The 13,221-nt window shown below is 43.3% G+C and overlaps 3 protein-coding genes across 4 annotated transcripts; all 3 read left to right on the forward strand.

Annotated features, from left to right (window-relative positions):
* Window positions 1-1,042: 1,042 nt before the first annotated feature.
* On the forward strand, window positions 1,043-3,457 carry ppp1r27a (protein phosphatase 1, regulatory subunit 27a). Its single transcript, XM_086154241.1, has 3 exons — window positions 1,043-1,798; window positions 1,940-2,090; window positions 2,630-3,457. Exons 1-3 carry the CDS (start codon window positions 1,366-1,368, stop codon window positions 2,748-2,750), a joined length of 705 nt encoding a protein of 234 aa, XP_086010367.1. The 5' UTR covers window positions 1,043-1,365; the 3' UTR covers window positions 2,751-3,457.
* Window positions 3,458-5,461: 2,004 nt separating this feature from the next.
* mcrip1 (MAPK regulated corepressor interacting protein 1) lies at window positions 5,462-9,438 on the forward strand. Its single transcript, XM_086154245.1, has 5 exons — window positions 5,462-5,615; window positions 6,236-6,329; window positions 6,493-6,611; window positions 8,418-8,522; window positions 8,608-9,438. The coding sequence occupies exons 2-5, from the start codon at window positions 6,322-6,324 to the stop codon at window positions 8,670-8,672; spliced, it is 297 nt and encodes a 98-aa protein (XP_086010371.1). The 5' UTR covers window positions 5,462-5,615; window positions 6,236-6,321; the 3' UTR covers window positions 8,673-9,438.
* Window positions 9,439-9,814: 376 nt separating this feature from the next.
* Window positions 9,815-12,818, forward strand: alyref (Aly/REF export factor). Of its 2 annotated transcripts, none has more exons than XM_086154243.1 (6): window positions 9,815-10,198; window positions 11,615-11,773; window positions 11,866-12,013; window positions 12,107-12,170; window positions 12,254-12,443; window positions 12,523-12,818. In XM_086154243.1, the coding sequence occupies exons 1-6, from the start codon at window positions 9,962-9,964 to the stop codon at window positions 12,535-12,537; spliced, it is 813 nt and encodes a 270-aa protein (XP_086010369.1). In that variant the 5' UTR covers window positions 9,815-9,961; the 3' UTR covers window positions 12,538-12,818. The 2 variants fall into 2 exon arrangements, with proteins under 2 accessions (XP_086010369.1, XP_086010370.1); XM_086154244.1 differs by lacking the exon at window positions 9,815-10,198 and adding an exon at window positions 10,205-11,146.
* The last annotated feature ends 403 nt before the right edge of the window (window positions 12,819-13,221 follow it).

The raw sequence follows: 13,221 nt of genomic DNA on the forward strand, positions 1-13,221 counted from the left end.
CATCATCTGGTCATCATCTGGTCATCATCTGGTTATGATGCAAAGAGCACAGATAGGGAGCTGCAGACCCGTGAGGAGGACGGCGGGCGGACGGCGCCGAACCACTCCAAACCACATATGGATAACGGAGATCATTTTTCACCTGACAACGGGGATCGACAACAGTCTTGTCAACATCGTAACTCCAATTGAAATCCGATGTTTTGTGTTTATTTGTCCCCGTCTCCTCGCGCATGTGACACGCTTGTCACAGCGCTTTTCAAAACAGATGGTTCACGAATAAGATATGGAATAACACATCAACGTGTCCTGTTGGGGACGGCGCATTTTCTTCAGCCTTGACCTCGTGACTCGGTTGCACTTGTTTTGTTTTGGTATTTTTACACTGATAAAGCTCTGGAATCGGGGGGAATTCAAGTGTGAAATGTCGAGACGTCTTTCCAGTTGTTTTGCGGGAACCTTTGAGAAAATTTGGAAAGATTGGCGCGGTCAGTTTTTTCCAAGGGTTTATGCTGTTGCTGTGCTAAACAATATCTCCCGGAAAAAGCAGCTGTACATTAGCTGGAGATGATCAAAAGAACTATCGAGAAAAGAAAGACATTGATTGAAAAAGAAGAGACTTAATGATCGATACAGGAGCGCATTATTTGCAATGGACAACCTCAATCTGAATGAAATCATCCTAAAACAAGTCTTTGTCTTCTACAGGCTGCTCCCTTCGGGGGTCATCCTAGCCAATCAGCTTCCTCTGTCTGACCATATTTTCTGCAACCTTTTCTCCCACACCATCTACTTTTTTGTTTTTTGTTTTTATTTTTAGATGTTTGTGCGATCGGGGCCCCGGAGCAACGAGACGCAGGGGGCACATTTTGGTTGTCAACATTTTTATGAGCCAAGAGTGTAGGGATTGTTTCACCGAGCATGTGACGGTGGGGGGGGAGCCATACAAGGGCAACTCATTTCTAGGCTGAAGTCACTGCGTATTCGGACCTAAAATAGCCCTGCAGAGGGTATATAGGGGTCTTCTGCCATCCGGTCCCATCAGACTACAGTGGGCGATCGGGAAGAATGATATTCCTTTTCATGTCATAGAGATTCACAAGTGCAAGAAAAAGGACCTCACGGGATAAAACTTCTGGAAGACGGCGAAGAGTCGCTTGCATTTCAAGCGATAGAGAGAGTAAAAGCAGGAGCCGCGGCAGTTTGAAGCCGGAGGAATAAGAGTCAAGCGAGGAGGCGACGAAACGTAAAGCGAGGAATACTGCTTTTTTGCCGGACCGGCTTTTTCTTTTGGATTTCTCATGTCCCTCCTCCTGCGCTGCAAGTAGCCTGGGAGGAGGCAGAAGAAGTTCAACCACTGCAGGGATGAAGTACAATTACTACTCGCCGGTGTCTACGTACACAAGAACCTCTCAGTACACGCCGACGTATCACCCGCCTACGTACTACACTCCTTCACATTACACCAGTCACTACACATCCGCATACGCCTCTGCGGCAAAATACACTCCGGCACAGTATAGCACAACACATTGTGCCCCGTCACATTACACCTCCACCTACAAGTCGCCGGCCGCGTACGTCCCCTCCTACGGCGAAGGGTCAAGGTACAGCTCAACGCGTCGCTCGCGAACCCAAGGGAGTCCGGCACCCGTGATTCCTGTCACGCCTGCAAAGAGAACCGTGCACTTCCCAAATGACATCATCTTCCAGGACATTGTCAGACGCGGAGATCTGGAGCAGATCGGTCGCTTCATGAGAGCCAGGAAGGTCCGTGTGGACACGCTCTTCCACTCAGGTGAATAAAGGATCATCTCCCTGCCCGGGCTTTTCGCTTGCAAGGACTCAAAATAGCAGTCTGTGAAATGTGCTGACGAATGGTGACAAGCACCGGAGCTGATCTCGGGGTGTGTGTGTGTGTGTGTGTGTGTGTGTGTAGGTATGGCAGCGCTGCACGAGGCCGTGCTGACAGGGAATCTGGAGGTGGTGAAGCTGCTGGTCAAATACGGAGCAGATGTTCATCAGCGAGATGAGGATGGCTGGACACCTCTTCACATGGCCTGCAGCGACGGCTATCCAGACATTGCTAAGTAAGGCTTGCAGCGCGTCCGCTCAGTAAACATATTTAAAAGTTATGTAACGCCGCTCGAACCTTGAAGCAGAAACCAATAAAAAAAAAAAACGCAACGCATACGGGAGATAATATTATCTTATTCTGATCTTGGAGTTTATTACACATTTTCGGATAATAAAAAGCGGGGGTCACTCGACTTTAGCGGCCTTCCAACCGGAAAGCACTATCTATGTTCAAATGTCATAATTAGAGTAAAGTATTTCATGGAAAGCACACCTTGCCATCTGCTGAGCCATAATTGCTTTGCGATTTTAGTCATTTATGGTATTTTTTAAGATAGAGAACAAAACAGGAAAGTAAGTTGAACGTTGGTGCAGAAGATTCAAATCTTACTCTTTTTTTTTTGTACATAAATTGAATAATCGGCGTTGACAGTTTTCGGCTTTTTACGCACATCTGCTTGCCGTGAACGAGGCCACGTTACCATCTTTTCGTAATTTTCTTCAGTGCCGCCACGTATTTGTCGAGTGATCGTTTCCTTCACTCTCCTCCCAGGTATCTCCTGTCGATGGGCGCGAGTACGGAGGCTGAAAATGAAAGCGGAGAGAAACCTTCAGACCTGATCGACCCCGACTGTAAAGAGCTGGCCAAACTGTTCGAGGTTGGATGCGTGTGATTTGGCACCAGAAAGAGACAAAAAGTGAAAAGGGGGCTCAGCAACATGCAATGGGGAAAAGATGAAATATATAAACATAAATGTTTTTAAACTTGGCCCATACATGTAGCTACTGTTTCCTTATACATATTTTTACACTCATACTTTGTTAACTATGGCCTTAAAGTTGCACTCTATCCATCTGTATTTCACATGATGTTGATTTTAATACTGTGGCGCCGCGACCGACGACGGTAACGTTAATCTGAGAACGCATCTCTTCCATCTTTCCTCGCTCGTATATCTTGAACTGAAATGACATATCATCTTCAAAAACGCTCTCCACACGTCAGCACCAAACTTTCCCGCGCCATAGTTTCAGATGAACATATCTCCGGATGAATATTTCGGCACTGTATCCGTTGCTTTGGTGCCTCTGAAGTGGCCGTATCATGAAAATGACAAAAGATACTTTGAATAGTCGCCGTCTTATATGGAGACGCTATGAGTCCTCACTGCTGGGCAGAAGGTGGATGGTAGACATTAATTTGATTGATCAGAAGAAAAAAACTGCAAAAAAAAAAAAAACTACTTTTCCTGGATATGTTGCTGTTGTTTGCTCCTTTGGAGGCTGTGCTGAGGAATGTGAGCCATGAAAGTCTTATCATTTTCTCCTCAATCAATATTTTTGTATATTTTTGTAAATAAATACACCTTTTGGATATACAGCAGAGTTATTTTATGTGTCTCATAAATATGTACATCAAGGACTGGACAGAAGATGACCGCATCCGGAGGGAATTGCTTTTTTCTTTTCGCTCAACATTGCACACATCCACGCTTCGAAGCGTCGCGCTAGATTACGAAAGATTGTCGGTTGAATTTATATTCTCCTGAAACTACAATGAAGTATTGGAACAAAAAATCAATGAATTAGAATTCCTCTTGTCTGAAACTAGCCATCCATGTTCTTATCTAAATATACAGTCAGTTTTGAAAATACAGAAAGTCCTGATCCTATCATTAGTTTTGACTGATTTGTCAAATGGTTGTTTATTCTGAAGAAAAAAAAACCTCAAGGACGTGAAAGAAACTGTATGATTTGAGGAGGGACGTGGCTGAAGGTCAATGGATTCATCCCTGAGACATTTAAGAGATTTTTTTTTTCTTTCCAAGGGAGCTATGTAATGAAAAAGAGAAAAATCTATGGTATTATTATGCAAAATTATAACTATTTTGTAATCATACCACTGAATTATCATAAGTTATAATTCAAAAATGTATTTTTGATGTGGCCCCCCCGGGATCTATCACAGATAATAATGCTGATATGCAAATAGAAAATAGAAATGAATAAGCAGTCACTGACCACCTGCAGGGTTTCCACCAAGATTGTCACTGTGTCTCTGTTCCATTGATTGAATTTTTAACTTGTAGAGGTAAAAGTCTCTAGGACGAGGGAGCAAGACAACAATAAGTCTTTTGAGATGACAAGAACTGATAATAGACATAATGCATGGAATTAAAATGAACAACCAGCAAGTGTCATCAGCAGGGAACAATGATCAGTCGCGATCGGCAGTCAGCCGAAGTGCAGCTTCCTTACAGACTGGACGCAGATTGGTGTTATAGACACACTTTTATTGAGAGACAAGGAGAGAAAGACCACCAACACATCAGCTGGTTAACAATTCCTTCTGAGGTGCATGAACATGTCCTGTAAATAGCACATATGGAAGAATACCGCAGGTAAAGTAAATGTTGGACAGCAGTCAACACAATGCAAAGTCATATCTGTTACTCTGTTAAAAATCAGGACATGTCAGTCTTACATCCACAAACATCAAGTATCAATAACCTTTGCCACTGGTGTGATTTTATTTATATACACATTCTGCTTTATTTGATTACAACCTTGGATGTCATCATAACCCTCATAGTTTCAATTCCATTTCTGAGAAATCCCATGTAAGATACAATGAAATGAAAATTCACTGTTCCGCTGTGAGAGCATCTATTTTAGCAGAAGTATCTCATTTTCAGTAAAGTGCAACGATCACTTTATTACATATATATGTCTGACTGAGCTTGTTAAAATGCGCAAAAACCTAATGTAATTAAATCGCACTATGACTTGAATTTAGCTGCCCCATGTAAACAAAACTATGGCTGCCAAGTGTTATTCAATACGAATGTGAGGGTGTTTATCATTCTTTATCAAATAAAAGTATGTGGATTAATACACATTTATAAGGTCCATGTTGGAGGCACATTAAATCTGAACAACGTATAATTTTGATCATTGTGCTCAAAAAGGTAACTAATGGTCAGTGTCTTTTGCTTCACTGTTGTGCGACCCCTGCCCTAACTACCCCAATTAGCAATACTTCATTATACAGTACATTCAGTATTATACATACCTGTAAATAAATATGCACAGAAAAAAAGCATTACAACCAACTCACAACTTCATAAATGAATAAACAAACTTAATTCTAATCAATAAAAGGTGTGTTTTGTCAGGCGTCTTGTCCTGGTGTGACTGACAATCTGGAGTTGGGGACGCAATGACGTCATTTCCTATCGGCGTCAAGAAAACAACAGTAGCCATCTCACGCTCATCTTTTCTTAGTAAAAGCAACATATTCTTATACGCGTTTTCAGTACGTGCGCTGTTTTTTTTTTATCTTAATTTTATTCATTTTTTTTTGTTTGTTTTTTTAAGTTCAATTGATTTCATAACAGTTGAATTAATTCTGTTTTTCCTGTTTCACTTCCGTGTCCTTCTTCCGGAAATGATTGGTTGGCATTGGCAACGTTTTAGCCTCGTCTATTACCGCAAAGAGTCCCCTGGATAAAGAAGTCGAAAGGAGACGTATTTAGAAGGTGTGTAGGGATGTTTTATTCTCAACTTAGCATCTTTAACGCCGAGCAGTTGTGCTTTGTGATAAATATTGCGTGTTGCTATCACTCGCAATATTAACGAAAACATTCCCTGAGCTCATGTTACGACAAGACAATGTAAATCAACAGCTAGCTCCTAAGCTAAAGTTAGCTGAAATGATTGTGTCAGCAAAGCTACTGTTCGCGTCAGGCGTCCCTCATGACGTGCACGTATAGAAAAATAAATCACGATCTCATTCTTAATATTTTTGGTAGTTAAGACAACTATGACAGTAATGATAGAGGGCTTAGCTCTTTGGCTTGATGCTAACGTTAGCAGATATGGCCGGAACGTAAACAAAAGCTTTGTGCTTCGTAAACGACGGTGTTCTGTCGCTTATCCGGACGTTTAGACAAACTTTGTCCACAAGAAATTATTCCTTGTTTGCACATTTGATGGAGCTTTTCGAGTACAGCTTTTCACTTTTGGCCCAACTAGTAGTGTATACGCCGTTAATCGCAAGTGGAATGCTAACTCTTTAACCTCAGGTGTTGACAGATGTCATGTGACTGAATGTTGACTTGCATAAACATACTTAAATTTGTCATTTGTCACTCGTTAGAATTCAGCTGAGGACCTGCGAACATTTGTATTCTACTAATCCACTCTCCATTGAGGAGCAAGGAGCGAGTGCAGACTTCAAACAGAATGACCAGGTTTGACATATTGAGGCATCAGAAAATGACTCATGTTAGAATTGTTCTTATTGTGTATGTCATTTCAAGCATCCCATGTAAGACACATGGATATTATCTGAGGTTAAATATGCTGCACATGTCTTTTCATGTGGCTAATTATGGTGCTTGTGTCTTTGTCAAGCTCATCTGCTCCCAGGATGGTAAACAGTTACAAGCGGACTTCAAGCCCTCGATCACCTACAAACAGTGGGGAACTGTTCACCCCTGCACATGAGGAAAATGTGCGATTTATCCATGACAGTAAGTGGTCTTCCTGGCAATCATGTCAGTGTCATTTTTAGAGGGATCCCCTTGGATGATTTTAAAAACAGTAAAATGTCTTGTGACCTCCTCCTCGTGTATAGAAATTCATTTTGATGAAAAAAAAAACAATGAAATGAATAAATGGAAAAAATAAACCAAAACAGCTGTGACAATTGATTTTATTCATAAAGGGAAATAAGTTGATACATAATCTCAATCAGATACAACGCAGAATCTGTGATAAGAGTGGAAATGATGATTTACCTGCGGAGGTATAGAAGTGTCTAGGAGAGGCAGCAATAGATAATTTAACAGGATTTTAGAGAGTGAGACGATGCCTGAGGACTGGTGGTGAAATGTGACGAGCCCATTTTTAAGAGTAAGGGAGATGTGCAGAATTGTAACTATGGAGGATTAACGTTGACGAGTCAATAAAGTTATGGGAAAGAGTAGTTGAAACTAGACTGAGAAAAGTCAGCATTTAGAATAGAATAGACTTTATCGTCATTGCATTTCAGAAACACAACAAAATTGGAATGAAGCTCCATGGTGTAGGAAACAAAAAAACAAAAGCAGAAGGAAAAAATGCATCGTTTAGATCAACAGTACGGTTTCAGTGCTTCCCTTAAAAATGCTGGTAGAGAAGTGCAGAGAAGATCAGAGGGAACTGCATTGTGCATTTGTAGATCTCATAAAAGCATACAATGCTGGGTGCAGAGAGAGGAAGTATGGCACTGTATGAGGATGTATGGAGTGACAGAGAAGTATGTCAGACTGGTGCAGGACATGGATATGAAACGTGAGACGGTGGCGAGCCGTGACAGAGAAGTTCAAGGTAGACGTTGGACTGCATCAGGATACAGCTCCGAGTCCCTTTTCGTTTGCAATGGTGATGGACAGGCTGACACATGAGGCTAGACAGGAATCTTAATGGACCATGATGTGTGTGAATGAGAGGGACCCACGTGGAGAAGTGAGGCTACTGGGTGAGGGGATAAAGCAGGTGGAGGATGTCAAGTACTTGGGTCAACAGGCCATAGCGACAGTGTGGTGAGACCAGTGATGCAGTGCGGTTTGGAAATAGTGGCTTTGAGTAAAAGGCAGGAAGCAGAGCTGGAGGTGGCACAAATGAACATGTTGAGGTTCTATTTGGGAGTGACGAGGACGGATTGAATCAGGAATGAGTCTGTCAGAGGAATAGCAGATGTTAGATGTTTTTGAGATAAGTTCAGAGAACCCAGACTAAGATGGTTCAGTCAGTCGTGCGCAGAGGAGGGGTAGTGAATCTGTTGGTTGAAGGATGCTGGGGTTGGAGCTGCCACGCAGGAGGACTAGAAAAAGACCAAAGGGAAGTTTTATGGCTGTAGTAAAAGAGGACTTGGATAGGACTTGGATAGAGGACACAGAATAGGGTAGATGGATGGAGGAGGTTGATTCGCTGTGGCGAGCCCTGAAAAGAGGAAAATCATTAATATCACACCAATTTTGCATACGATAACAAACACAGAACAAAATATAATAATAATGAGAATAATAATCAATTTTTTTTCAAGGCACCTTACTCGATGCTCAGCTTCACCGAACCCGGCATTAGTATCTGTAGCTGTTCCCTTGAAATCCCTTTCTCAGATTCTTTTGTACACCATGTTACCCATTCTGATTAAACATAAACAACCTTGATCGGGATTACAGGTTCCTAGATTGTGTACATCAAGTCAGACGTGTAAAATACACATCTCACAGCTCTGAGGTCAAATGTCCAATGTCTTGAATTTAACCAAATTATTTTGCACCTTTTCACAGCCTGGCAATGTGTGCTTAGAGACATCAGATCGACACAAAATAGTGAACGAAATGACCGTGGACCTCAAGAATATGTGGAAAAGAACCCAAATCCTAACCTACATTGTAAGTTAACGTATGGCTTGAATTTTGATTTACCACAGGCCAAAGGACTACTATCTTTCTCTTGTCTTGTCTCTTGTCTCTGCAGCTTTCACACCAGTGGACCTGACTGACCTCAAGAAACGCAACACACAAGATGCCAAGAAGTCCTAGTCCTCCTCAATATGTTTTCAGCCACTTTTTTCCACCCATTATCCTTGAGAACTTTTCCTCCGTCAGCCAGAAAGTCAGCCCTATCGGCCAATGTTGCTCATAACGCCAATACTTTTTTCTGAACATGTCCCTCTTTCTCTCTCTCCTTCTCTCTCTCTCTTTCTTTCTTTCTTTCTCTCTCTCCCTCTCTCTCTCTCATCTTTATACGTACATTCTTCATGTGGACAGGACTGTTGCAAACTTTCAACAAAAATATGCTGACATCTGATGCTGAGGCACAAACTGTTGACTCTCTCCACAAGACAAAAAAAAGACTGCAGTCTTACATATGAAACATGTTTCTTTACTACTAATAATACCTTGGAGGAAAATGTGAAAGGGCTGACTTCTTTTTTTAAATGTTTATTTTATTGTTTATTTTGGAAGATGGCCGATCAATTGTACATGTCAAAAAATGGTCACATTGGATACTCATTTAAGGGGAAGGATTTGGAAGCCAAATATAATGTAGAAGGCCAACATTTTTATTGTTAAATTTTCTTGCCCCGAGGTGGACTTTACAAAGTAGAGACCTCCCCAGTTACGCTGTCCTTGGTGAATGCCCTTTCCCCAAGCCTTGAAACAAAATGTTGAATAAAAGACTTTTACAATACACCTGCTCATGTTGCAGTAAGATACCAGACAGAGGTGTACTGGAAACGTCCGATCATAAATATCTCCTCACAATTATAACAAATATACCCTTTGTATACCCCATTAAAGAAACAGGCGTGGATTACTACGATGACATTTTCCGTTTAACCACCCTTGAACCTTGCTCGGGGTGGCATTTAGTAAATCCCCATATAATTGGGAATGGGAGGAAAATGACCAATATACAATGCTTATGATTGTTAAAAACAGATTGAACGAACCGGTGTCATTTTTTCGCTCGTTTTAGTTTTATAGTTGGCGGTGTAAATACGTAATATAACATATCAGTTATTGAACGGATATAAGTTTGAAACATCGGCAGTTCTTTGCGGTGACCAACCGCAACAATGAGTCGGACACGCCGATCCGCCGCCAACGGCTGTGTGGCTTACGCAGGTTGCGTGATGACGTCAGGACCACGCAGTCAACGCGTAGAACGTTGTGCTATTTGCCGCGGTGCGAAGCGATCCGTTGCTTATTGTGTTTTGTCGTTTGAGAGGACGGCGTTGAACTGCGGCAGGCAGACAGAGAGGGACCAATTCAGCATAGGGTGTATTTTTATATAGTTAACAGTTTAACGTTACCGGAGCAGCATAATGACCGACAAAATGGATATGTCTCTAGACGACATTATCAAACAGAGCAGGCAGCAGAGAGGTGGAGGCCGGGGTGGAAGAGGTCGAGGCCGCGGAGGCTCTGGCGGCGGCCGAGGAGGCGCTGGGCGTCTTGGAGCTAGTGGCGGAGGATTTGGAGGCCGAGGCGGCGGATCTGGCCCCATGAGGAATCGTCAGAACCTGAGTCGTGGTAGAGGCAGACCGACGCCATACAGCAGGGTATGACAAAGTTAGAGGAATGAGCACAAAAAGGAAAAAACCTTCGGCACACCTGAAAAATGCCTGGGTAACCTTCTTTTCTCCAGTAGGCTTGCTAGCTTACCCTCTAGCCAGCTTGCTAGTCAAGCGATTAAAATGATTGCTAACCGCCGAGTTTCCCCCGCGGGAAAGCCCCGTGTTTGGCGGTTGAGCCGTAATGGAAGTTGTATGCATAGTTTGTCCCTTCTCGAACAACCAATAGATGTTTCGTCTGTCTTCAAGAAGAGGCCATTTGAAAAGAGCAAACGCGCTAACCATATTGGCCGCCTAGATAAGTTGGATCGTGAAGGCCCAGGTGTCGCCATTTTGAATCCAGCTCCTTAAATTCGAGCTTGTCGTCCACGGTGAATAACAGCTCTCCACCTCAAGTTTCAAAGGGATGTGAGAGGAGACCGCTTTCGTCAAGAAATTCATCCTCAAAATGATTTTTTTTCAACACTTGGGAGCATAGTTTTGATCGGCGCCCACACGGCCTTTTGTTCGGGAGTGGCTGGCGGTTTCCACAACAAGGCCCACGCTGGCTTTTCAACCAGTGTGGCTGTTTTTTGTGGATGGATCCGTGGACTTCAACCCCCTGATAGCGTTCGTGTAAGGCATAATCTCACTTCTACACACGTGGGTATGTCTTTCGACCAATTCAACAAAGGCCCGATCAAAATGGCGTGGTCTCAAAATGGACGCTCATATAATCCACGCTCTCATAGAATGGATAGCTGTTCTAGTTCTTATCCTCACCCCCTCCAATAATGGACACTTCTTCCTCCAATGAGAGTCATTTCATGGCTATCAAACGAACTCTAAACCGGGCCAAGAAACACGGTTCATCGCTGGAGGCAACACAGCTTCAGATGGCGACCCCCTGAGAAGCCGAGGATCATTTCTGGAGAGCCAGTGGTGGAGGCGCAGATGGCAAGAGAACAGTGGGCTCTGTTGCTAGCTAGTATGGGAGGGCCAGTCCAGATTTTAGTATAGATTGTGGGTTGGTCTGGGATGACTTATTTGGCTCAATTGTGACAAATTTGATTAATGCATTCTCTTAAGTGCCACTAGACCTTTTCTTTTTTTTTATTTTATTTATTTATTTATTTTTATATCCCAAGTTCTTATACGTTTGTGTTTGTAAAACGTACAGCGCACCCCCTTGCTGACCTTGAGTTATGTGACCTGTGTATGTCCTCCTGTCTGAATGGATTGACTTGGTCGTAGTGATGGGGTGGGCAGGGAATATTGGGGACCTTCTTGTGGGAGCTGAGCACCCTGGCCCTGTTGGAAGTGGAGCCCCCTGCTTGCCCCAACACCCAGCCGTGTGGACTCTGTGATTGACAGAGACAAGGGGATCCTGAAGTCAGCAGGTGCGTTCTCTTTCATCTGTTGCAGCCCAAACAACTTCCAGATAAGTGGCAGCATGACATGTTCGACAACGGCTTCGGCGGCTTCAATGGCACTGCTGGCGGTGGCAGCGGAGCTGGAGTGGAAACTGGAGGGAAGCTCCTTGTCTCCAATCTCGACTTTGGTGTCTCAGACGCAGACATTCAGGTGCTTTGGATGCTTTTACGTACTTAGTACTGTTAAGCTGCCGTCGTAGTATTCGATCTTGGGAAGATCCTCATGTATACTTTCCTATGCAGGAACTTTTTGCTGAATTTGGCACCCTCAAGAAAGCGGCAGTTCATTATGACCGCTCGGGCAGAAGCTTAGGAACCGCAGACGTCCACTTTGAAAGGAGGGCAGACGCTCTTAAGGCTATGAAACAGTATAATGGCATCCCTCTCGATGGTATGTCTGAATAAAGTCATTTGGATAAAGTCCCCTCCTCGACGTATACATCGTCGGCGTATGTCTTATTAAGCATTTTAACTCTCTTTCCAGGACGGCCAATGAACATCCAACTCGTCACATCACAGATTGACACACAGAGGCGACCTATGCAGGGGTACGCGCGGCTCTGAGTGAATGTGAAATGTTGACTCGGGCATTGCGGATGCAGTCCTCATTTTGCCCCTTTTCCTACACCAGTCTGAACAGGGGTGGCGGTGGCGGCGGTGGAATGACCAGAGGTCGCGGGAGTTTTGGAGGCATGCAGAGAGGCCGCGGAGGACGTGGCTTAGGAGGCCGGGGAAGGGGTCGAGGTGGCCGCGGCGGTAGCAGCAAGCAACAGCTGTCAGCAGAGGAACTCGATGCCCAGTTAGATGCCTACAATGCCAGGGTGCGTTCCGCTCCTGTCCCCTTGTTGACAAAGATACTTCTTACACCCATGTAATGCCTTTGTTTTGATCTGTTTCCAGATGGACACCAGCTAAGAGATGAAGCTCTTCCTCCTGGTTGACACCCCTTCCTGCACAGAAGGGTCATTGTTACAAATTGTGCAGAATATTTTACACATGGTTGTCCTGATGTGATTGAATTTACTGCTCCAGCCTCTTCTTTTAAATGCTCTGAAGTGTTTTTTACCAGTATTTTTTTTTCTCTTTTCTGATGAAAATGGTTTAGGCTGTAGGTTGAAAACTGGGTTTTTCCAAGTGAATTCCTCCACCTTGTAGTCAACAAAACTTGTAATAAACCTGCAGCATATATTAACCAATGACTGTCTCTTGGTGTATCTTTAGACACATTGCATTGTTTCCATTTCTGTTTTGCCTGGTAAACTTGTACTCCCTGTGGGATTTGAACTGTTTATCCTTTGTGTCATTGAGATGTAATCAAATTCTGAGGTCCTTTAGTGTTTTATTTTTTCTAACTGTAAATTACTTGCTGTTAATATCACTAAAGTCTGGGTCTCAAACATCCCTTTGTAGGTCGTGTCTGTTCAGCAGTTTTGAAAATTGTGACTGCCAATCGAACATGTGTTATATGCTGGAAAATACCAGCTCGGGAGAAACATGAAGCATTGTCGGATTTTAATGTGTCTGCCCTTGCGATGTTTGATTTAATGCAACATCCATACCATAGTTTGGCCACTGGATGTCACTGTAATGTCCACCTAC

The sequence above is a fragment of the Fistularia commersonii genome, chromosome 10 (genome assembly GCF_037954325.1).
Source record: "Fistularia commersonii isolate RoL2024-O1a breed Wild chromosome 10, RoL_Fcom_v1.0, whole genome shotgun sequence".
Taxonomy (NCBI): Eukaryota; Metazoa; Chordata; class Actinopteri; order Syngnathiformes; family Fistulariidae; genus Fistularia; species Fistularia commersonii.